The following is a 25,319-nucleotide window of genomic DNA, read 5'->3' as shown; positions in this document are numbered from 1 at the left end:
CATAGAAACAATTGTTGGCGACGAGAGGTATTTTATGTCGGTTACAGAAATAAAATCAAAGTAATGTTTAAATGTTCTACAGAGGCCTTCACCTTACAGTATACATCGAGAACTTGGGAGAGATTTTACAAACATTACAGTAAAAAGGACTTTTTCCTAAATTAAAACAATGTATGTGAGTAAAATACTCAACTACAGGTTTGTCTAGCCCATATTTACATGTAATCCCACAGATATTTCCAAATAAAAAAAATAATTTGTGACAAATAAGAAAATTAGCAGTAGCCCAAATTTGGTCTCTAGAGCATGCTCTACATTCTGTAGTGCAGTTACGAAATGCCTATTGCCTGCAGCTATCTAATTTACAAACCACATCATATAAGTGTGACTAAGGACCATACAGTACCACCCTCAAATTAACAAGATGCTACTTACAAAACAGACAGTTTCTGTCAATGTACAGGAAATGAGCCACATAGTATACTGCACTGCAGACTGCATAGAGTATGTCCCCTAAAGCACGATATATGCATCTGTCATAGATAATCTGGCATAGAAGGTAAAATACGTATCAGTTATTTATATTCTTCATGTGCTATGCCAGTTCTTGATGGGCTGCATCATATTCCGCAATGTACAATTTAAGTTCTTCAATACATCTCTCGCCTATCTCGCTTAAATTCTGTCGTAAAGCAAACTGGACCTGCTTTTCAAGGGATGGGTCTTTGTCAATAAGCATCTTCACGACCATGCCAAATGTCTCGCAATCTTGCCTGTATACCTGTGTGAACAAAATGATTGCAAAGTTAAATGGGAACATTGCAACTGCTTCAAACCTACAGATGGAAACTGGTGCAGAATTACAAAGATGGCTATAAATAACCCATGTTATGCTGTAAAATGGGCTACTAAATGAACGATAATAGTCCGCTTATATTAAAGGTCTATTAATAACAATCCATAAACTATATAAACATTGCAGGCGGTTAGAATATAAAACTTGGCCAATACAGTAATTAAAAAAGAACATGCTAAACAAAGACAACTTTGTCCATGTAACAAATATTTCTCATTCAGCTACAGCAAAAGGTTTAAAAACACTTTAACAAACATCAAATTCCATGGGCTACTGACTTAAAATATTGAAGGCAGTTGGTAAGTATAGCAGTCAGAATAGCTATAGACATTCTTTCTTTTGCTAGATTTAAATTAGGAAATTAATTTCTAAATATAAAAAAATTTACTAAACACAATGTAGCTTGAGTGATGTAATTAAAGTGTGAGGAGTCACAGCATGCACCTGGGAACACAGCATTGTCGGTGCCCAGACTCTGTGTCTCCATCAAATGAATATGCAGTATTGGGTGCACAGAAGTGCACACGAATAGGTGAGTGGTTTTATTGTTTTAATAAGGAGCTGTTATTTTTACGGAAAGCACTATGGTCTCTATATATTCTCTCGGAGCGAATATCCGCTGGATACCTGTACACTTTGAGTGGTTTAATTCCTCCCCATTCACCTTTTGAGGTGTAAAGTGTTTTGGGAACTTCTTTATGTGTGCACTGAACTTTCATTATCGGAGTATGCGTGTATATATGCACTGAATCATTGTGGATTTGTTTATTTTGAATGTATGCAATACAAGTGTTAAATTTGGGGACACACAGCCCTTGATAAAAGTATTTTTTAAACGCTTGATAAAAGTATTTTTTTATGATAATATTTGCATATTATATACATACACACAATATTATTTTTAATGTCGACAGTGTACAAAAGTGGTACAGGTTCACTTCTACAGGTACTTGACAACAAGACATACAGGCTACCATCTGAGTGATCAAAAGTGTTGGATGGCCATAGCCCTGCTTGTTAATCCCATAGGGAAAAAAAATGGGATTTCCGATTTACCGTAAAATCCATTTCTCGGATGTTCATTGATGGACACAGCTTCTGATGTTCATAAAAATTGGGCTACACTGCTTCCTACAGAAGTAGGACACTAGGCAGAATGGGCAGTCCCAGGGGGTATACTCCCTCTCTGCTTTAAGTACTCAGTTTTCTTACAAGCAGTGTCAGAAGAATTATAACTCCACAGAGGGGTGGGTGTTGTGTCCCTCAATGAACATCAGAGAAATAGATTTTACAGTAAGTCAAAAATCCCATTTTCTCTTTTGTTTATTGACGGACACAGCTCCTGATCTTCACCATTGGGATGTCCCAAAGCAGTGTTAAATATGAGGGGTGAGAACAGCGAAAAAGAAATTCCCAAGGCTAACTATAGCCACCAGGTAAACAGGAGCTCAACCATAACAACTGGAGCTCACCTGAAAAAAACAATACACCCTCAAAGAGATACAGGTCCTCTACACAGCAGCCTGCCAAATCTTGCGGACAAAGGAAGCATCCGCAGATGCCAACTCATCAACTCTATAGAGTTTTGTGAAAGTGTGCACCGACAACCAGGAAGGCCCAGGAGGCACTGAGCACCTGAGTAGAGTGCGTCTTGACAGGGAAAGGAGGAACCTGACCCCTGATGGAAAAGGCCTGGATCAACATCTGTCTGATCCATCTAGAAATGGTCGTGGACAACTCTTTCCAATGCCCATCCGTGAGCACAAATGATGAGTCGGACTTCCTAAAAGACTCCGTAGCTGCCAGGTACACACTAATTGCCCGGGCCACATCCAAGGCACACAAGGCAATTTCCTTCAGATGTTTTGTTCTGGGACACAGGGAAGGCAACACAATGTCTTCATTCAAATGAAAATCAGAACCAACCTTTTGAAGGGACGACGGACAGGGACGAAGAACCACCTTATCTCTGTGCATCACCAAGTAAACGACAGGATAACACTGACAATTCAGACACCCTGCATGCAGAGGTGATAGCCACACATCCTAAACACTACAGGTGCGTTAACCAGCATTGCCTCATTCTCTATAATTACACACGTGAACGAGCCCTTTTAGTTGACAAAAACTAAAAAGTGCCAACCATTGTTCCTTATAGAGAGGGTGCAGTGATCAACATTTGCATAAAAAATGTAAAAGGCTATGAGGTATACTCAACTAATAAAAATAGGACGTCAAAAAGGAGACTTCCTCAGATGACCATCGCTATCACAAAAGAGAATTTATTTCCCAGTAATCAGATTCCATGGAAATCTCCAGACTTGCATTGTCCCTATAAAAGGAAACCTGTAGTAGGGTTAGCTATGTGACTAGCCTGTTGACCCTCCAAGTAAGTACAGGACTATCTAGTAATGTATACGCTCTAGCAAGGCAGAAAAATGGGTACTCCTCACTTTTCAAGTGGGGATGATTAGAAGATTCGAAAAGAATATCAGCCATTCTCTAAACCACAAACTTGATACCTAATGTACCTACAATCCTGGAGAAGGATTTTAATGCCCTGGACAAGTAATGCAGCCTTTAGGAGGGAGAACGGATGCTTCCATAAGAAGCTTCAGAGACTTGTAGTTGGCTTCATGACAATTTGAAACTACTCACCCAACCCTACCATAATGTTATCCACACACTTCCTAGGTTTTTGTGGAATAGTTTTTATTTTAACAGCCTAATTTGTCATAGTTCATAGTTTTTATTTAAGCATGTTTAAAGTGTAACTAAACCCACAACAGTAAAATCGGTAGCAAGCATGCTTTACCGCATATACAGACTGATTTTACTCAGCTCACCATGGAACCTGAGGAGTTAATCTTCCATATTGTGTAAAAAGGCTGTTTGATCCTGTCCCCCTCTGGTCCACCCCTTCTTCCACTGTCCCCTAACCATCTCCTGATAAGACAGAGACTTTGGAGTCACTCTGCACATGCTCAGTTTGGTGTGTCTGGCTATTTATTTATTTTTTTAAGCGGGTACATGTGATCAGCACAGGACCAATCAACACTGTCCAGACAGAGGGTCAGGGCTCTTGCAGCCTTATAGGACAGTACGAGTAGAATGAAAACTCCTAATACAAGCTTTAATCAGACACTGCTAGAAATCACAAGACTGCTATATACTGCTGATGAGAAAAGGTATTTTGCAGTTTATATTTACTAAAACTATTGCATTTCCATGTTCTGTGTACTGTGGGAGACAAGATATAGTGAATACAGGGTCGTGGGTTTAGTAAGGGTGTATTAACATCTCATTGATTAATCTCACCTGTCGATCTGTGGTCATAAATGGGTACTTGCATCGGGGGGGGGGGGAATCAGTAATGAGTATGAGTAAACATGGGAGTGTGAAACTAGTCTACTAATCGGCTGTGAGCCTTGTGCATGTCTTGAAATACCTTTTACAAGATATTCAATAAAGGACTTGCTTTTATTTTTGGATGTGCCACTACCTTTTCTTCCGGTTATCCTGGCTTTAGTAACACTTTAATGTTCTCTGTGACTAACACTATGTAATTAGGTCTGGAATGGCTCTAACCATCAGAAAAGAGTCATGAATGGTCAGTCATTGGACGGGAATGTCAGGTTTAAATATGGAACTCTTGCGTTGCAGCCTCAGACCTGAACCTTCTAAACTGTAAAGATCTTCAGTGTGACAGCTGTGCACACCAACCTCAGTAAAACGTTTAAAGAGCATTATGAAACAAAGCAACCTGCAAAATGTCACACAGCTGGGACAAAGCCTACATTGCTCACAGCTACAAAATACAGCTGCAGGCACAGGAAATGAACCACTCACAAAGTATCACTTTTTATTAGTCCAAAGACCTTTTATGCTTATCAGGCCATCTTTAGCCGCTCAAGAAGGTTGCTGTAGGCAACTTGTCTGGAGCAGGTGAAAGCACCTGATAATTAACATTTCAACACTCCATTACATTTCTGTGGCACTAACACTAGATGTAGGGCACTTGTTGCCTTTATTAACAACAAAAGACCAAGTGACACGTCTATGCATAAAGGAAATGGTCTCCAGTACACTCAATTTAATCTTCATGACACCAAGCAGCAATGGAAGGGTTCCAAATTACATGAAGGCATTATCTGGGGGGGGGGGGGGGGGCAGCGTGGGCTCAGGCTGACGGCATGGTTGTTCTGCCCCATTTCTTTGCAATTAAAGTTCCTATATTTGCAAAGGAATATGAGTCATGTTATTTTCATGGTTGTGTGAGTCAGGTTACACTAATTTTTCATTTCAGGATAATCTGCTCTTTACTAGCAAATAACAGATTGCTGCCATCGCCCACAAGCATCTTTCATATTTTAAACAGAAACTTTTTTTCTTCTCTAAAAAGGAGCCCTCAAAGATCAAAATCAATGCCAAAGGAATGTTTAATAATTATTAACAGATGGCAATGAGACAAATATACTGAACATAAATGGTTTAGCTGGTGCGTGTCTTCCTCTTCTCATATAGAAATCCAAGGAAGAAAAAATATATGCAGTGGATATAAAAAGTTTACATACCCTTGGTAAAATATCAGGTTTCTGTGATGTAAAAAAATTAGGACAAGGTAAATCATCTCAAAACCATTTCCACTTTTAATGTGACGTATAAAATGTGCAACTCGATTGAAAAACAATTTTTTGGAGTAAAAATCAAAAACCAAAATAATGTGGTTGCATAAGTGTGCACACCCTCTTAGAACTATTGATGTAGCTGTGTTCAGAACAAAGCAATCACATTCAAACTCGTGTCAAATAGGAGTCAGTACACATCTGCCATAATTTAAAGAGCCTCCGATTAACCCCAAATAAAGTTCAGCTGTTCTAGTAGGTCTTTCCTGACATTTTCTAAGTTGCATCCTACATCAAAAGCCATGGTCTGCAGAGAGCTTCCAAAGAATCAGCGGGATCTCATTGTCAAAAAGTATTAGTCAGGAGAAGGGTACAAAATAATTTCCAAGGCATTAGATATACCATGGAACACAGTCATCATCAAGGAGGAGAAAATAGGGCACAACAGTGACAGTAACAAGAACTGGATGTCCCTCCAAAATCAATTAAAAGATGAGAAGAAAACTGGTCAAGGAGGCTGCCAAGAGGCCAACAGCAACATTAAAAGCGCTGCAGGAATATTTGGCAAGTACTGGCTGTGTGGTACATGTGATAATCTCCTGTATTTTTCATATGTCTGGACTATGGGGTAGAGTGGCAAGATCGCCTTTCCTTACAAAGAAAAACATCCAAGCCTGGCTACATTTTGCATAAACACATCTGAAATCTTCCAGAAGCATGTGGGAAAATGAGTTATGGTCTGATGAAACCAAGTTGAACTTTTTGACCATAACTCCAAAAGATATGTTTGGCGCAAAAACAACACTGCACATCACCAAAAGAACACCATACCCACAGTGAAGCATGGTGGTGGCAGCATTATGCTTTGGGGCTGTTTTTCTTCAGCTGGAACAGGGACCTTAGTCAAGGTAGCAGGGAATTATGAACAGTTCCAAATACTAGTCAATATTGGCACAAAACTTTCAGGCTTCTGCTAGAAAGCTGAACATAAAGAGGAACTTCATCTTTCAGCATGGCAACGACCCAAAGCATACATCCAAATCAACAAAGGAATGGCTTCACAAGAAGAAGATTAACCACTTAAGCCTGGAGGATTTGGCTGCTCAAAGACCAGGCCAAATTTTGCGATTCGGCACTGCGTGAATTTAACGGACAATTGCGCAGTCCTGCGAGGCTGTACCCAAACAAAATTGACGTCCTTTTTTCCCCACAAACAGAGCTTTCTTTTGGTGGTATTTGATCACCTGTGCCATTTTTATTTTTTGTGCTATAAACAAAAAAAGTGCGACAATTTTGAGAAAATAATATTTTTCACATTTTTTTATATGAAATTCTCAAAAAAAAAAATGTAAAAACCAAAATTTTATAACATTTTAGGCCAATCTGTTTTCTGTTACATATGTTTGGTAAAACAAAATCGCAATAAGCGTATTTTGATTGGTTTGCGCAAAAGTTATTGCGTTTACTAACTACGGAAAAGATTTATGTCATTTTTATATTATTTTTTTTTTACTAGTAATGGCGGCGATCTGCGATTTTTTTGCGGGACTGCGACATTGCGGCAGACAGATCGGACCCCTGACTGACATTTTTGACACTTTTGGGAGTACCAGTGACATTTCTACAGTTATCAGTGCTATAAATATGCACTGTTACTGTAAAAATGACACTGGCAGGGAAGGGGTTAACTTTATTGGTGATCAGTGGGTTAAATGTATCCCTAGGGGCGCGATTCTAACTGTGGGGGGCGTGACTTGTGATGTAACCACAGAGACATACGATCCTACATAGCAGGATCGTATAGTCTCTGCACTTACATCAGGAAGAGTGACAGACGGCTATGTTTAGATCAGCCGTCTGCCTTTCTCCCTCTCCTGCGGGAGATAGCGAGTGGCCAGCGGACATCGGAGCCGCCGGTCACTCGCGCAGGGATGCCTGAACGAGCGAGGGCGGGAGCACGCCTCCGTCGGCGCGCGCTCGCCCCCCCCCCCACAGTCGGCTGAGCGAGTGACGTACCCCTACGTCACTTTGCCCAGCAGCGGCTGCCTGCCGCAGTATATCTGCGGTGGGCGGTCGTTATGTGGTTAAAGAGCCCAAACTTGAATCCGATTGAAAATCTCTGGGGTGATCTGAAAAGGACTGTGCACAGAAGATAATAACCCAAAAAACTTGTAGTAATCAGCGCAAACGACAATAATCAAAAATAAATTATATAAATGAATATATTCCAAGGCTGCAAGCAAATCAGTGTTAACACATTCCATCAGTGAGTAAAAATAAATCAATATTGCTGCGCCAAGTGACTAAAATCAATCAATAACAGTAATATCATAAGTGTGAATCATACAAATGAATCAAAAAATGTGCATGAATATACATGCACATTTTTTGATTCATTTGTATGATCTTGTATCACTTGGCGCAGCAATATTGATTTATATTTGTGCACAGAAGATGCCCTCACAATCTGACAGATTTGGAGTGTTTTTGAAAAAAGAGTGGGCAAATTATTGCCAGGTCAAGATGTGCCATGCCAATAGACTTCTACCCAAAAAGACAGTGCTGTAATAAAATCAAAAAGGTGCTTTAACCAAGTATTAGTTTAAGGGTAAGCACACTTAAACAACCACATTATTTTATTTTTTGATTTTTACTTCCCTCCACCTAAAAGATTTCAGTTTGTTGTTCAACGGAGTTGTACAGTTTGTAGGCCACATTAAAAAGGTATAAAAAGTTCTGAAGTGGTTTTGCTTGGTCTCATTTTTTTACATCACAGCAACCTAATATTTTACCAGGGGCGTGTAGACTTTTTATATCCACTGTATGTCAGTGGGCCCTGTAGTCTATCGGTAGTAATGCTTGCAGAGACTTTATACAAATAAAAGGTGGAGAAATATTAGAATAATATGCTTAGTATAAATAATACTATCAATGCTATATTTGCTTTATACCTTGTAGTGCTACATGGTGACTGCTGTACTGTTTCTCTTGTGTCAGCACAGGCCTACTGGGCCGCTTAGTTGTAGAATGATGCAACTAAACACAAGGTTACTGATCCTGTCACTGAGTACATGTTTTGGTGGTAGTGGGCGCTCAATGATCAGCTGCTCGAGATTTGTCCATTTACAGCCAGCTCAATACTTTAGAGTCACTAACCTATAAAAAAAAAAAAAACATGCAGGAAAGGAGTTGGTTCTATCTTCACAGGCTGCATGCTTGTTCAAGGTCAGCGCCTTACTAGCTGAGGCGAAGCCATGAAAAACAGTCACCAATGTCAGCTCTCATTTCTATTCTCCCAGGTTCCCAAAGTATTTCACAATTTAAGTGCTATACTGCATGTTTGCCAGAACTTAAAAGTGTGTGTCCAGCTTTCCAGCATTGACAATTGTTCAAATGTTAGCACAGTAGGAGGTATCCCCTGTGCATGCATTTCTAGCTTCCAACTGAGCAGTCACAACATCCAGCCTCATGGCATAGCTTTCCATTCCATTGTCAGCCCTCATAGTGCTCCAGGGCACAGACTGCTAATGATTACTTAGCTAAAAGACAGAGACACTCTGGGAGCCACAGTTGAGTTGGCTGATAAATCTTACAAAAGTTTTCCTGTCAATAAAAGACCTGAAAATTGTTTTAAGAATAGAAATGTAAATATTATAACACTGTTCAAGTAAATTTGAGACAAGATGGTAAAGTTTGAGGATTTAAACAGTGTCACACTAAGGTTTCAAGATATTTTTTTTCTTCTTCCGGTTTTCCAAAGTAATTTCACTTTTAAAAACCCTGATGAGTTACATTGCGTTTTTTTTACAACAAGACCCTAAAGCCTAGTACACACTATCAGGATTTTTTTTTTCAACCCAGCAGGTTGAAAAAAAACTGGCAGCTGCTGTACTAACTATCCAACGTTAGTACAGCAATCTCCCCGTCTTGCTATTGTGTTCGGACAGGGGGCCATTGTCTGAAAGCTCTGTTCGGCTGCGGGTTTTCCAGCATGCATGTCTGACAGAATCCGGCCAAACGGCCTGGTTTTGACAGGTACCCACACCTCCACTTCCAGGCAGATCACTGCGGGGATCTGAGAGGTAGTTCGGCCTCTTTTCCTTCCCCCACAGCCTTCTGGGACACATCACAGGTCCCAGAAGACTGCGGGACCAATCACAAAGTACATCATGGCTTGCGTATGCACAGTTGGAAGCTCTGCAAAGTCATCAGGCTTCATTGCCGATTTCCCTTAGTGAAGATGCCGATGCCTAGACCCGAAGACAGTTGAAGTATTGGCTTAGGTGGGGGCAGTGCTGGATCCAAGGGCAGGGAGATGTCCTTATTTTAAAAGTCAGCAGCTACAGTATTTGTAGCTGCTTTTGCTTTTTTTGGAGGGACTGAAGCTCTTTTTTAAGCTAGCCATACTAGCTAGTTTTTTCCCTTTTAGTTGCTAACATATAAGATATTAATGGATTCCTCCATTCAGCCATTGATGGATGAATCCCTGGTATGCTCCCATGGCTGTCAGAATACCCAAAAACCGTGACTGCATCAGTTTGGCTGTCGCCACTGCTCGGGCAAGAATTTTCTGTCCAATTCCTTTGACTTTCAGATCAAAGTTTGTTGTTAAGCCAGGTGGTGTCGACATGGCCAGACAGTACGACTTTCAACCAATTCAGCCAGAATCTTGGAAACTTGAACCATATATGGCCAACATTACATAACTTCTCTAAACATGGCTGGAAGAGTAATAACATAGTAAAACATGGAATTGTAGCTCTTTGAGAAAAAGCCTAATACACATCGCGATAACAAATTACATAAAAATGTATGCTAAGGTATTCTGACAGCTGAACATGGATGAAGATAGAGGAAAAAAGTAAAGTCAAGAAATATAAAAACAAAGCTGTAAAAGTGGGAAAATATACAGAGAAAATTATGTAGTCTGCACTGCTCACCACCTCCTGAAAAAACTGTTTGGCTATCTGGCTTTGGGGCTTTAGAAATAAAGTCCAGATCAAGCATGCAGCCAGTGAAGTCAGAACACCTGAGCTGCATATTTAATCTATCTGGTATGAAAGTAAAGTAATGGGCAATTACTAAAAGAGAGGTCAGCAGTAGCAGTTTGCATAATTCTCTTGGTAGGGATCTCTTTGAATAAAGTGGCAATAAGCCGTATATGACAGACCCCAGCTCCTGTTGTACATTCACCTTCTCCCTGTGCTTACCATTCACAAAGCATAGCCAAAGCACAATCTGTGCTATGAAAATGTTAATGCATAGAGGCACTGAAACTGGGGACTGACAAATGCCTTTCTGATGCAGAGGGAAGCCGGAAACGTGGTTTACAAGTAGCTCAATGCAGCTTACAGATCACTAAGTGCACAAACGGGGATTAAACAGCAGTTGTAGAAAATCATATAGGATTGATAAGTTGGTACGATTATGGCTTTTATGATGAAACACGTCAGAAACGTCACAAGTGCCATCTAATTTGTATTCCCTGCATGGTTTCATTTGGATGCTTGCAAGTGTATCTCTGTTTCTTTTAATACATTTTAAAGCAGTTTTACACTATGTCCGTGTTGTCTGTCTTATCCTGATACATGTACACCTGAGAAGGACCCCTTGGCATCCGTATGAGACGCTCTGACCACCTTTTTGGAAACATCTGGTGATCCAGCTGCTTTTGGGGATTTCCATCTTATCCAGCCTGTATGACCCATTTGCTATACGGTAAACTGGGTCCATATCCTCCGGTGAGTGCATTCATCGTTCTCCTGTCGGTGTGGGGATTTATTCACAATCTACAGTCACTTTGTGAACTTGGATGTTTCGCTTTTTTTCACTTGGGAACTTTTTTTTTTTATCCTACTATTTTTATGTGTATGCACATATGGTTTATCACTTTTTTCATTTTGTGCTGCACTTATTTTTCAGTTTAGTCTTGAAAACTGTTAAAAAAAAAAAAATCAAGTAGTGTGACTAACGCAGGCCATAAACGGTGCAAATCTCTTTCCTGCAACTACATGTTGCAGGAAAGAAATTTGCATGATTCCCCCATTAACAAAGACAGTGCTGACAAGGGAATCCCTCCTGCCGAACAATTGTCTGCTCCTGGCAGGGGAAGCCGTCCCCGTCATGGGAAGACAGTGATTATTGCTAGCGGCTATTGCAGACGCTAGTGATAATTGTAAGTGAGTCCAGCAGGCTGGTTGTGCCCAAGTTGATTGATTGATTGATTGGTTTGAATCTTAGCCAGTTCCTGCTGAACCAGCCGAATCTTAAATCGTCTATGGCCAGCCTAAGCATTACCAGGTAAACCCATGAAGGAGTTCTGAAGTCTGAAGATCCAACTTGCTGGAGAATAGGAGTATGATCCCTTCAGTAAAACAAGAGCATACTTTGATTTGGGACACATTCCAGAGATTACATTAAGCTGAGGTAGCTTCAATTCAAATACAAAAAGGAAATCATCCTAAAACTTGTGTTCACATTTGGGACATATCTAGTACATGAATTATATTTTATTTGGTTTATTGGTCTATGCCACCCATCTATGGCAGTCACAGTGTGCAAAGAAAATTTACCAGTAGAATAGCATAAAGGCCCTTTCACACGGGAAGATTGATCGGGTCCATGTGTCAGTTTTTCAGGCGGACCCCCCAGTCTCCTCTATGGAGCGGCGGGAGTCAACGAACATGCGTCCGTTGACACACGCCGACATCTGATCGGATTCCGTCTGCTTAAAACAGATAGAAGGGAATGCATTCCTCATCCATCTGGCAAATTTATTTGGATGGCAATTGGGTATAAATGGACAGGCGGGTACATATGACCACCCATAGAGGAGAGTGGACTGTGTCCGCTCTGCATAAGCGAACACGCCAGCCATCTGCCTGCTCAGTGTAGATCAGCGGACAGATTCACTGCTGAGCAGGCATACTCCAAAAGAGCCCGCCCCATGTGTAAGGGGCTTAAGGTTTTTTTTTTTTTTTTTTGCTTTATAGACTGCAAAGGTAGTTTCAGAAAGTCAGACAACTATTTTAAATGGCAGTTTTTAAAGCTGGCTATACACTAGTAGATTTTCGAAAAAATGCTCATACAAAAATTTGTATAAAAATCCTTTGTAGATTCGATGACTTGACAGATGTCGATTGAAAATATATGTCAATTTTGTTTAATTTTAACATTCAATTATGAACAAAATGTAATTTTCAGAATGAGAACCACATTCATTGTTAAAAATGTGATCCTTTGAGAAAATATTTCCATCATGTTCCTTTGAATTTTCTTGTAACTGGTTTGAAATGGACGTTGATTTGACTCAACTAATCATCAGAGAATTGAACAAATTATATGAAAAAGAAAGCAACATAGTTACATATAGTTACATAGTTAGTGAGGTTGAAAAAAGACATCAGTCCATCCAGTTCAACCTATGATGTGTGTGTGTGTGTTTGCTTTTAACCGTACATTGTATACCCCTGTATGTTGTGGTCTTTAAGGTGCCCATCTAATAGTTTTTTGAAACTATCAATGCTCCCTGCTGATACGACTGCTTGTGGAAGAGAATTCCACATCCTTACCGCTCTTACAGTGAAGAACCCCTTACGCATTTTAAGGTTAAACCGCCTTTCCTCTAGTTTTAGTGAGTGGCCACGTGTCTTGTTGTATTTCCTTACTCTGAATAGTTTGTTCTTTATGCTAGGGTCGCCAGTACAGTATTTGTACATTGATATCATATCCCCCCCTCAAACATCTTTCTCTAGAGAGAATAAGTTCAGTGCTTGTAGTCTTTCCTCATAACTGATGTCCTCCATTCCCCTAATTATTTTTGTTGCCCTTCTCTGGACTCTTTCCAATTCCAGCACATCCTTCCTGAGGACCGGTGCCCAGAACTGGACAGCATACTCCAGATGTGGCCGGACCAGAGTCTTGTAGAGCGGGAGAATAATCTCTTTATTTCTGGAGTGAATCCCCTTTTTTATACATCCCAGTATTCTGTTGGCTTTGCTTGCAGCTGCTTGGCATTGCATGCCACTGCCAAGCCTGTTGTCTACCAGTACCCCCAAGTCTTTTTCCATCCTAGACTCCCCCAGAGGTTCCCCCCCTAGTGAGTAGCTTGCTTTCTGGTTTCTGGCCCCCAAGTGCATTACTTTACATTTATCAACATTAAACCTCATCTGCCATGTAGTTGCCCACCCCATTATTTTGTTCAGGTCCGCTTGTAAGGTTTCCATATCCTGCATAGAAGATATTGGCATGCTTAGTTTAGTATCATCTGCAAATACTGAGATTGTACTAGATATCCCCTCCTCTAGATCATTTATGAATAAATTAAACAGGATTGGTCCCAGGACCGAACCCTGGGGGACCCCACTTTCCACACCCGCCCAATCCGAGTATTCCCCATTAATCATTACCCTCTGGACTCTCCCCTGGAGCCAGTTCTCTATCCAGGTACTCGCCTTATGGTCCATACCTACCTTCCTTAGTTTGTACAGTAAGCGTTTGTGGGGAACGGTGTCAAAGGCCTTTGCAAAGTCCAAATACACCACATCCACAGAAGGTTAATAGATTGGTTTGGCAAGAACGATTTTTCATAAATCCATGCTGATTACTACTAATTATACTGTTTTCATTACTAAAGTCTTGTATGTGGTCCCTTAACATCCCCTCCAAAATCTTGCAGACTACAGATGTTAGGCTGACAGGTCTATAGTTACCCGGGATACACCTTGGCCCCTTTTTAAATATAAAGAGTGTAAGGCAATCCATAGATTGATCAAAATTTTTTCGTTCAACCATGCTATTGCATTCTGACAGCGGGGAAGCTTCCTTGCCTTCCAAATACACTGATCAGGACTGCTGGCTATAGCCTGCAGCGCTGATTACGTGGGGAAAATCTAACAGGGCAGTTGTACATTAGTCGATTGATAGATTGACTTCTGTTCAACCTCTCTTCTCATGCATGGATCGAAATAAGTCTGGTCCCTGATGAATTAGCCGAATTTTGATCCATGTATGGCTGGCTTAAGGCTGAGCTCAAATAATAGTATGTCACACTGGATATATTATACTGAAATTAAACAAACACCTGAGTAATGCAAATCTACTTTGTCAAGTGATGAAACGTGTTGTTATTAATGTTTACAGCTGAGAAAAGACGCTCCAATCTTTATTATGTCAGCTGAAAATATATCCCGTCTGTGGCTACCATCAGTTATTTCACAACATTACAGACATTTATCAGTACAGGCTTTGCCTGATACTTTATCTAATGACTCAAGCTGGTGTTTGAGCACTCAGTTCAACTAGAGTTGAGGACAGACGGAAATGGCTCAATTCCCACATCCCTGTTTCATTAGGAGAGATGATTTCCTTTACATTTTCTCTGCCCATTTCTGACTGGTGAATTCCAACTTGTCTCTTACATGCTACATACCAGTGGTTATTACGCATTTGTGAAATAGACCCACCACATCTATGCAGAAAAAAAAATCATATTTAAAGTAGTATCACATCTACAAGTACACAAAATGGGAAGCCACCATAGTGAACACAATTGTACATTTTTCTTTAGATTAGATCACTAACTGGTACCTGAAAAGAATACTTAGCAGTTCATTAGCCATCCACTGCTTAACAAATATTAGTCTAATCAACTTGAAAATGCAAACCTGGAACTCATTTTCCCAATGAATTACAGCATGATAGTGAGAGGTTTCAGCCACATTAGTAGGTAAAAATACTAAAGCTGCATTACATTGCGCATAAACACAATATGGTAATTGCCTGATCCAGCTGAATAAAGATGTGCTGGAATATATTAGATTGTAAGCTCTCAGAAGCAAGGCCCTCCTAACCCTCTAGTATTGTAACTGTACTGTCTCCCTTTATAAAATATAAAGCTCGGCAAAGACTGGCACTACAGTGCCTTGCGAAAGTATTCGGCCCCCTTGAACTTTGCGACCTTTTGCCACATTTCAGGCTTCAAACATAAAGATATAAAACTAATTTTTTGTGAGGAATCAACAAGTGGGACACAATCATGAAGTAGAACGAAATTTATTGGTTATTTCAAACTTTGTTAAATAAAAAACTGAAAAATTTGGCGTGCAAAATTATTCAGCCCCTTTACTTTCAGTGCAGCAAACTCTCTCCAGAAGTTCAGTGAGGATCTCTGAATGATCCATTGTTGACCTAAATGACTAAGGATGATAAATAGAATCCACCTGTGTGTGTAATCAAATCTCTGTATAAATGCACATGCACTGTGATAGTCTCAGAGGTCCGTTTAAAGCGCAGAGAGCATCATGAAGAACAAGGAACACACCAGGCAGGTACGAGATACTGTTGTGGAGAAGTTTAAAGCCGGATTTGGATACAAAAAGATTTCCCAAGCTTTAAACATCCCAAGGAGCACTGTGAAAGCAATATTGAAATGGGAGTATCAGACCACTGCAAATCTATGAAGACCTGGCCGTCCCTCTAAACTTTCAGCTCATACAAGGAGAAGACTGATCAGAGAGGCAGCCAAGAGGCCCATGATCACTCTGGATGAACTGCAGAGATCTACAGCTGAGGTGGGAGACTCTGTCCATAGGACAACAATCAGACGTATACTGCACAAATCTGGCCTTTATGGAAGAGTGGAAAGAAGAAAGCCATTTCTTAAAGATATCCATAAAAAGTGTCGTTTAAAGTTTGCCACAAGCCACCTGGGAGACACACCAACACGTGGAAGAAGGTGCTCTGGTCAGATTAAACCAAAATCGAACTTTTTGGCAACAATGCGAAACATTATGTTTGGCGTAAAAGCAACACAGCTCATCACCCTGAACACACCATCCCCACTGTCAAACATAGTGGTGGCAGCATCATGGTTTGGGCCTGCTTTTCTTCAGCAGGGACAGGGAAGATGGTTAAAATTGATGGGAAGATGGATGGAGCCAAATACAGGACCATTCTGGAAGAAAACCTGATGGAGTCTGCAAAAGACCTGAGACTGGGACAGAGATGTGTCTTCCAACAAGACAATGATCCAAAACATAAAGCAAAATCTACATTGGAATGGTTCACAAATAAACATGTCCAGGTGTTAGAATGGCCAAGTCAAAGTCCAGACCTGAATCCAATCGAGAATCTGTGGAAAGAACTGAAAACTGCTGTTCACCAACGCTCTATCCAACCTCACTGAGCTCGAGCTGTTTTGCAAGGAGGAATGGGCAAAAATTTCAGTCTCTCGATGTGCAAAACTGATAGAGACATACCCCAAGCGACTTACAGCTGTAATCGCAGCAAAAGGTGGCGCTACAAAGTATTAATTTAAGGGGGCTGAATAATTTTGCACGCCCAATTTTTCAGTTTTTTATTTGTTAACAAAGTTTGAAATATCCAATAAATTTCGTCCCACTTCATGATTGTGTCCCACTAGTTGTAGATTCTTCACAAAAAATTACAGTTTTATATCTTTATGTTTGAAGCCTGAAATGTGGCAAAAGATCGCAAAGTTCAAGGGGGCCGAATACTTTCGCAAGGCACTGTATATTAACATTAAATGGCCCATAGGTATGGATTGCATTATTCCAGGCTCATCATTAGAGATTTCCTGCAAGACAAGTTTCAGGATGTCTTTTTTTATCCTTTAAGAGGCTCACCTGTTTTACCACCAATTTTCCAATGACTGATATTATATTGACATCCTTTCTAGAGGTATTTTGTTTTTGAAAATACATATGCTTGACATGGTGATGGTTTAAATAATTTGTTTTTCCCATAGATGGCCTTCAGCTCTACCCCTCCCTATTGACCTGTATATAAGCATGCATGTTCAGGAAATCTTTTACAAGAAACATCTTCAGTGGTCACATTTTTCCTGCCCACCAGACCACCCTCTGACGTCTGTGGATAGCTTAAGAAACAAACCAATTAAAATCTCACTGGGGGATATTTACCAACAAAGTGAAAAGCCAGACACTAGCATTACGTTTGTAACTTGCACTTTGTCGATCAAAGCTAATTGTTGACTGATTGCCATGGGTTATTACACATGTAAATTGCTTGCCAATAATTTCCAATACTACAAGAACAGTACACAGTTAAACAGATAACATTTGCTATCTAATGCAGGCATACTGCAGAAAGGTCAAGGTCTCTATAATAACGCATATATAACAATGGAAACACATGGGCTTATTCTAGTAGACTACACACAAGGGCAAGATAATTAAATCAATAAAAAACTGGATTTTTGTCTTACCATAAAATCATTTTCTCTTATGTTAATTGACAGACACAGCTTCATATCTTATTTGACCCTTGGGTTATGCTGCTCCCTACAGGAGTAGGACACTAGGTGCAAAATAATGGACTACGACTATGGGGCAGTCCTAGGGGGTATTCTCCAATTTCCAGTTATAGGACTTCAGATTTAGAACAAGCAGGGTCAGAAGAATACATAACCCAACTCAACAAAGGGGTGGGTGCTGTGTCTATCAATGAACATTAGAGAAAATTATTTTATAGTAAGACAAAAATCCAGTTTTCTCTGTCGTTCACTGACGGATACAGCACCATATCTTCTTTGACCCTTGGGACATCCCAAAGCAGCGTCAACATGAGGGGTGGGAAAACTCACAGCAAAAAACTTACTTCCCAAAAAGGCTAAACCTAGCCAACCAGGTAACACAGGAGCTCAACCAGGAACAACTGGAGCTCATCTGGCAAAAAAATGACACCCTCAAGAGGCTTAAGCCTGTCCAAAAGCGGCCTGCAAAACCTTGCGGCCAAAAACAGCATCCGCAAATACGAATACATCCACCGTGTAATATTTTGTGAAGGTTTGCACAGGCGACCCAAGTGGTCGCCTTGCAAACCTGGACCACTGACGCCTGATGATGGAAGGCCCAGGAGGCACTAAGCGCCCTGGTAGAATGCGCCTTAACCGGAAAGGGAGCAACCTGACCCTTAATGGAATAGGCCTGCACCACCTGGAAATGGTCGCGGCGAATGCGGCCTGCCCCTTACAAGAACCATCTGGAAGAACAAACAAGGAATCCGATTTCAGAAACGACTCAGTTGCCACCAGGTACACCCTGATTGCCAGAACGACATCCAAGGAATGCAAGGAAATCTCTTTAGGATGCTTAGGACACAAGGAAGTCAACACGTCTTCAATCAAGTGGAAACCAGAAATGACCTTAGGAAGGAACGACTGGCAGGGACTTAGCACCACTTTGTCCCTGTGAACCACCAGGTAAGGTGACCGACAGGACAACGCAGCCAACTCCGACACCCTGCGTGCAAAAGTAATAGCCGCCAAGAAGGCCACCATCTGTGTCAAAATAAACAGAGGAAGTTCACAAATATTTTCAAAAGGCGGTTTTTGAAGAACCGACAGTACCAGATTAAGGTCCCAGAGAGGCAACAGAGACCTTCCCGGGGGAGTCAGGTGGCGTACCCCCTGAACGAAAGTGTGAACCAAAGAATTTGTGGCCAACGGGAGTTGGAAGAAAATAGCCAAGGCAGAAATCTTGTCCTTGGTGTTTAGGGCCAAAGGCCTCTTTGGAGAAACTCCAAAAAAGACGACACCGAAAAGGAACGGGGGGAAACCCCTCGAGACTCACACCAAGTAATGTACGCTCTCCAGACTCGATAATTCTTCCTAGAAGTAGATTTTCTAACTTTCAACAGTGTAGGAATTACCGATTCTGACAACCCTCTGTCCTTCAGCACCTGACTTTCAATAGCCAAGCCGTTAAAGCCAGCGACCGTAAAGCAGGATGGAAGATCGGTCCTTGAGCCAAAAGATCTTCTCTGAGAGGGAGTTTCCAAGGGACATTGGTGACCAGTCTTACTAGATCAGGATCCCAAGACTGGCGAGGCCAGCCTGGAGCCACCAGAATGACTGGAATCCCTTCTGCCTTGATTCTGCGCAGAAGCCGCGGCAGAAATTTTAGAGGAAGAAAGGTATACATTAGACGATACTGGCCCCAAGGCACCACCAGAGCGTCTGAAGCGTCGGCCAGAGGATCCCCAGACCTTGCCACAAACCTCTGAACCTTCCAATTGAGACGAGAGGTCAACAGGTCCACATCTGGAGTCCCTCACTGGAGGCACAGTTGCTGAAACAACTCCGGGTTAGGAGACCATTCTCCCTTATCCAGCGCCTGCCCACTGAGGTAGTCCGCCTGCCAATTTTCCACCCCTGGAATATAGACAGCTGAGACGGCTGGAACAAAAACAAACATTCTGCCCACCTTAGAATGCCAGCCACTTCTCTGGCCGCTAAAGCACTTTTGGTGCCCCCTTGATGATTGACATACACCACAGCCGTGGCCTTATCCGATTGAATCCTTACCGGGCGCCCCTGCAGACAATCCGTCCACAGGGACAGTCAGCCTGATCACCTGAATCTACAGGATATTGATTGGCAGACTGGACTCATTTAGAGTCTAAACCCCCTGAGCCAGAACCGTGCCCAAGACATCTTCCCACTTGGACAGGCTGGCATCCGTGGTGACCACTTTCCAGTACAGGGGGAGAAAGGATTTTCCCTGTCGAAGCGCCGGGGAGCAGAGCCACCATATCAAGGACCCCCCTCGTACCCTATCTCAACAGGATCAGATTGTCTAGGGACTGTGGATTCCTATTCCATTTGGCAAGAATCTCCTTTTGCAGAGGTCTGGTATGGAACTGAGAAAACGGAACCGCCTCAAAAGGTGGAGACCATCAAGCCCAGCACTTGCATGCCGATCGGATAACAGAGCCTGAATCACATCCTGCAACTTCTGGAGATTTTTCTCTGGGAGAAACACCCGGGCTGAGGCTGAATCCAGAATCAGACCCAGGCAGTCCAGTTTGTTGGACGGAATCAGAGCCGATTTTTGAAAATTCAGTTTCCAGCCAAACTCTTGCAAAGTTCGCACAGTGATATCCAGATTGTCTTTTTAGGCACTCTGAGATTCTGTTTGCAGAAGAAGGTCATCGAGGTACCCCAGTACCGCAATCCCCCGCTAACACTGGGGCTAACACTTTTGTGAACACCCAAGGAGCCGAGGAGAGACCAAAGGGTAACGCCATTAATTGATAGTGCTCCTCGCCCACAGCAAGTGAAGAAAACGCTAATGCCAGACATATATTGGGATATGAAGGTAAGCGTCCTTGATATCGATAGAGGCCAGAAAATCCCCTTGATGAAGGGATGTCACTACTGCCTGAAGTTGGAAGGGAAGAACCTTGCTGGAGGCAAGGACCGAAATTTAATCTTGTAACCTGACCGAATCAACTCGTGGACACACGTGTCTTGAAGGAGGTCCACGGGTCTGGAAAGAAGAAAATACGTCCCCCCACCCCAGATACGGATGAAAGCGCCTTTCAGGCAGAAGTGGACTTGTCTGCGGGACCAGCGGAACCAGCTTTTGGCTTACCAGACCAGGGTCTCTAGGAACCTCCCGCGAAATTACGGGTGGATTTTGATCCCTTGTCCTGCGGGACAAAAGGGCTGTTTGTGGGTCAAGAAGAAAGGACCATGCTTGCCACGATGCTTTTTACCCTTGGTAACCTGTGGAAGACCTTTATTGATTTCTTCCATGGAAGCTCCGAACAGGAGGTCTCCTACAAAGGAGAGATTGGTCAGCACCTTTCAGCCAAACCACGCGGCGAAGAGTCACCACTGTCAGGGACACCCTGCAGGCTAAGGGGGCCGCATCTAGATATGCTGTAACCCCTGTACCAACTGAGCCGCCAGCTCCATCAGCTCAGGAGGATGCTGATCCCCTTCCAAATCCTGGCGCAGAATCTTTACCCATTCCATTAAGGTCTGGGAGACCTAGGTTATGGCAAATACTGACCTCAAAATTGAACCGGCCACGGTAAAAAGGAATAGGACCTGAGACTCCGCTCTCTTGTCAACAGGGTCCCTCTAAAGGACAAAGAGTCCTCCACCGGTAGCAGTGTGGCTTTATTTAACCTGGAAACCTGGGAATCCACCACCGGTGGAACGGTCAGTTTCTTTACAAGGGATTCTTCAAAAGGATACCTCCTAGCAAAACGCTTAGGTACCCCGACCATGTGTTTTGGGGAACCACACTAACTAGCTACAATATCGTTGAAAGGGGAATACCTTAGTCGCCTAGGCTGGTCTGCGGGTACCAAACTGTACCGGTGCAGCATTAGCTGTGTCCTCCAATTTTAAAGTTTTCCGCACTGATACAATCAATGCATCCACCAGCGCTTTTTCATGCGCGGCCATAGTGGAAAAGGAATCATCCTCCCTATTCGAGCACTCAGGGTGCGCGGACACAGACCAAATAGGGTGACTCGCGTGCACGGCAGCCAGATCAACCTCAGAATCTGAGGAGACAGAGAATGCAGGTGAAGGCGGGGGGACGCTTTTTGCTAGGCCTATTTTCAAGGGCCATATCAACTTTGGACACCAGGGACTGCAGGATCACCGTCATGGCCGCCAAGGCGGACTGAGACGCAGAGTTCCGCAGCTTCTGCGAGTGGATCAGGTGGTGACACATGCTCCAGGGACTACATGGTTAACCTGGAAAGCCCAGGGAAGGGAGAGGTGGGGGAAGGTCCCAGGTGACCCCTCATAGTGGAGGAGGGTGGTAGGAGGTATGGGTATATGAGGGTCCTACTCACCTATGGAGGAGCCCACGTCCGCCCCAGGCCCGCTAACCAGACTGTACTTACCGGACCACCCTGCTGAGTGAGCATCCATCCTGACAGACTGCCTCTGCACCGCAGTGAGGGCGCTGTCGGCCAAGGGGCAAGCTGCGATGCTGGCATGCCAGGTGTGTGCATCCCGGTGGGGTGTTTCACCCGCAGGCCAGTCCCCGTCTGTGGGACTATAGTCGCTATGGAGACCAAGCGCGGAGCTACGGCCTGCAAGCGCTCGCTGGCACAAACTGGGAGACCGTAAGGCTCTCATATAGTCAGTCTGAAACCCAGCCGGCATTCCACAGGAACTGGAGTCAGCAGCAACAAAAAAAATAAAATTAAAAAAAAAAAGGTTCCCTTTAAGACGTTTAAAACAGAGCTAGGACAAAAAGGTCCCAGCAGGGAGCTGTTTGGCCACTCCTAAGACCAGGCAGCTAAAACTGAAGATGCCACGTTGAGTCCAGGGGTAATAACCCAGGGACCCCGCCCCCCTGGGCGTGTCAAAGCCTTTGGCTCTACCTGGTCACTCCTAGTGGCAGGGGCTCATTACCCATTCGTCTATGATTTAAAGCAGCAGCTACGTCCCTCTGTGGATGAAAGAGAAATAGTCGGAGTAAAGGAGTAAAATGTTCCATAGCACAACCCATGCTAACACATTTCAGTCCAGAAAATGACCTTATTCATAGCCTGGTTACAGCAACACTGGCGACAAAAATATATAACAAACTAACTGCTCAACACACCTCCAATAATTAATCCAATTTGATTCACCTGCAAACACAGGAAATTGGGTGGGTTGCTGGCTACTATGATAGAAATATAAACCAACTTTACAGCAATAATCATTCACAAAGTAAAAACAATATGAAATTAAAACCATTAAACTAAGGGGGTATTTTATTCAGATACTGTACAATGTATAGAAATGGGGATAATAAAGATAGTTTAAATTATTAACCCAAATGCAAATCCAGGTCCCACTTGAGGGTTAACCCCACTGGTGACCTGGTCTGCAGTGTATATGCTTCCCCTTGTAATAGGCTGCGATGTCTGTCTCCTCTTTTCAATCCATACACTCTCAATACCAAAAAATTGAAAAAAGTAGTAACCCCTCCATGTACCTCCCTAAAATGTCGAGAGATGCTAGAAATTTGTTTCGCTTGTAAATTGATAGAGTTGCAGAAGTGTTCTCAAATGCGGGTTCTAAAGCAGAGTATGGTACAGCCTACATATAGCAAACGACATACTGTGTAGCATATTAAATATACTACATAAGTTGACCCTCAATTGAAGCACCTAATCTCAAAATGTTACCCTGTAACCAAAGATTCAAAGCTTTTGGTGCATAAATTCAGACTACAATATCTGCATGTTTTAATGCCACAGGCATAGAAGCCTGTGCATGACAACCAGGTAGAAGATTTGCTTTTGAGACTGAACAAACTTGGAGAGAGAAGTAAATTGGAGATTATACTTATTTATTTATCCCACAAAATCCTCCAATTTAGTGATGTCACCTTTCCATATGACAAGCAGTTCATCTATGTAGCGACTGAACCAATACAGGTGTCTGGTAACTAGGTTATAGTGTGTAAATAGAAAATGTTCCTCCTATCATCCTATAAAACAGATTTGCCACAGAAGGTGAAAATTTTGCTCCCATCAATGCTCCACGTTTGATAATAAGAATAAGAGCCATTGATAGATAAAAAAAAAAAAAATAATAATAATAAAACGTGACTTAAAAGATATTAAATACATTGAAGCAAAAATTTAGGAGTAGGAGCTTTACTGCTTTAGATTATATTTAATTGCTTGTAAAAGCAGATGGTGAGGGATGCATGAATATGATATTTATATTCAAATAATGATATCAATGTCTAAACTTTTTTTTTTTTTTTTTTTTAATTTTTGGATACAGAGAGGAAGAAAATTTGTTGGATTTTAAATGCTGCGTTTGTCCACACCAGGGAAAATTCTGATACTTTATGTCTTCATCTCAACGTACAGTGTTCCAGTGCCTCTTTAGCTATGAGGTTTTGTATAAGGCTCAAATCAAGAAAAACCTGGAGTACACAAGAGACCCTATTATACGTTCCAACAGTCAGTGATAATGAAAAACAGACATTCCAGCTACCTCAATGAACTCTGAACTCTAACCAATAAACTACCTGCTGGAGGGAAAATATATGCTGTAGCTAAATGTTTAAAAGAAAGTCTTAATATTTAATATCTACCTCTTGCATTCAGTGGTAGATGCCATACTAGAACTGTTCACTAGCAGATAATTATATCTTTTCATGTGACGAAGATACTACACTTTGCTACAATGTAAAGTAGTGAGTGCACAGCTTGTATAACCATGTAAAATTAGCTGTCCCCTCAAAATAACACACAGCCATTGTCTAAATCGCTATCAACAAGTGTGAGTACACCCCTAAGTGAAAAGTGTCAATATTTTGTGTGGCCACCATTATTTTCTAGCACTGCGTTAATCCTCTTGGGCATGGAGTTCACCAGAGCTTCACAGGTTGCCACTAGGGATGATCGAACAGTTCAGGTCGACCATCGGTTCGACCTGAACATTGACTGTTCGAGGTTCGGCTGAATTCCGAACTTTTTGCTGAAAAAGTTCGGAATTCGGCAACCAGAACCGACCAAAAATGCAATGGGACAGGAACTGGGCTTTAAAAGCCTGTGATTGGACCAGAACCATCAGTAAAAGCCAATTGAGGGGGGAAGGGGAATGCTAGGAATGTGATTGGAGTGACTAGGGGGTCCAGAGGCCAATCATTAGTGAATACGCCCCCCAGTATATAAGATACCCCGCCAAATTCCTAGCATTGTAATACAGGGACGTGGAAGAGAGTGGAAGCAGTTCTGTTACTTCTGCTTCAAAGTGTAATTTAGCAATTATTATTGTGAGGAAAGGGATATCTAGTGTAGTTAGGGTACTATTTTCCACTATAGTTAGATTTAATAATCTAGTTTCTGTAGGGAAAGTGTTAAGTGTAAGGGGACCGTAGTGTAGTGTAGGGTTAACTGACTGACTGCTATGGCAGGGTGACAAAACCCTTCCATGTCAGGGTGACCGCTATAGAGAAAAGATTGTTTCTCTTAGAACACTTATAGAACCGGATAGTGGCTTCGCCCGTCACCCTGCTTTTTGTTGCAGGCGTTAC

At 42.1% G+C, this 25,319-nt stretch overlaps 1 protein-coding gene across 2 annotated transcripts in view; it reads right to left on the bottom strand.

Annotated features, from left to right (window-relative positions):
- Window positions 1-305: 305 nt before the first annotated feature.
- Window positions 306-25,319, bottom strand: part of PPHLN1 (periphilin 1) — a 171,014-nt gene continuing 146,000 nt past the window's right edge. For both annotated transcript variants that reach the window (XM_082255989.1, XM_082255990.1), the window contains one exon: window positions 306-781. In XM_082255989.1, the coding sequence (XP_082112115.1) occupies window positions 596-781 (186 nt within the window). In that variant the 3' untranslated portion in view covers window positions 306-595. The remainder of the gene's footprint in view (window positions 782-25,319) is intronic.

This window comes from Pelophylax lessonae (genome assembly GCF_965119305.1).
Source record: "Pelophylax lessonae genome assembly, chromosome: 4".
NCBI classification, from domain to species: Eukaryota; Metazoa; Chordata; class Amphibia; order Anura; family Ranidae; genus Pelophylax; species Pelophylax lessonae.
This window is presented reverse-complemented; position numbering and strand designations above follow the sequence as displayed.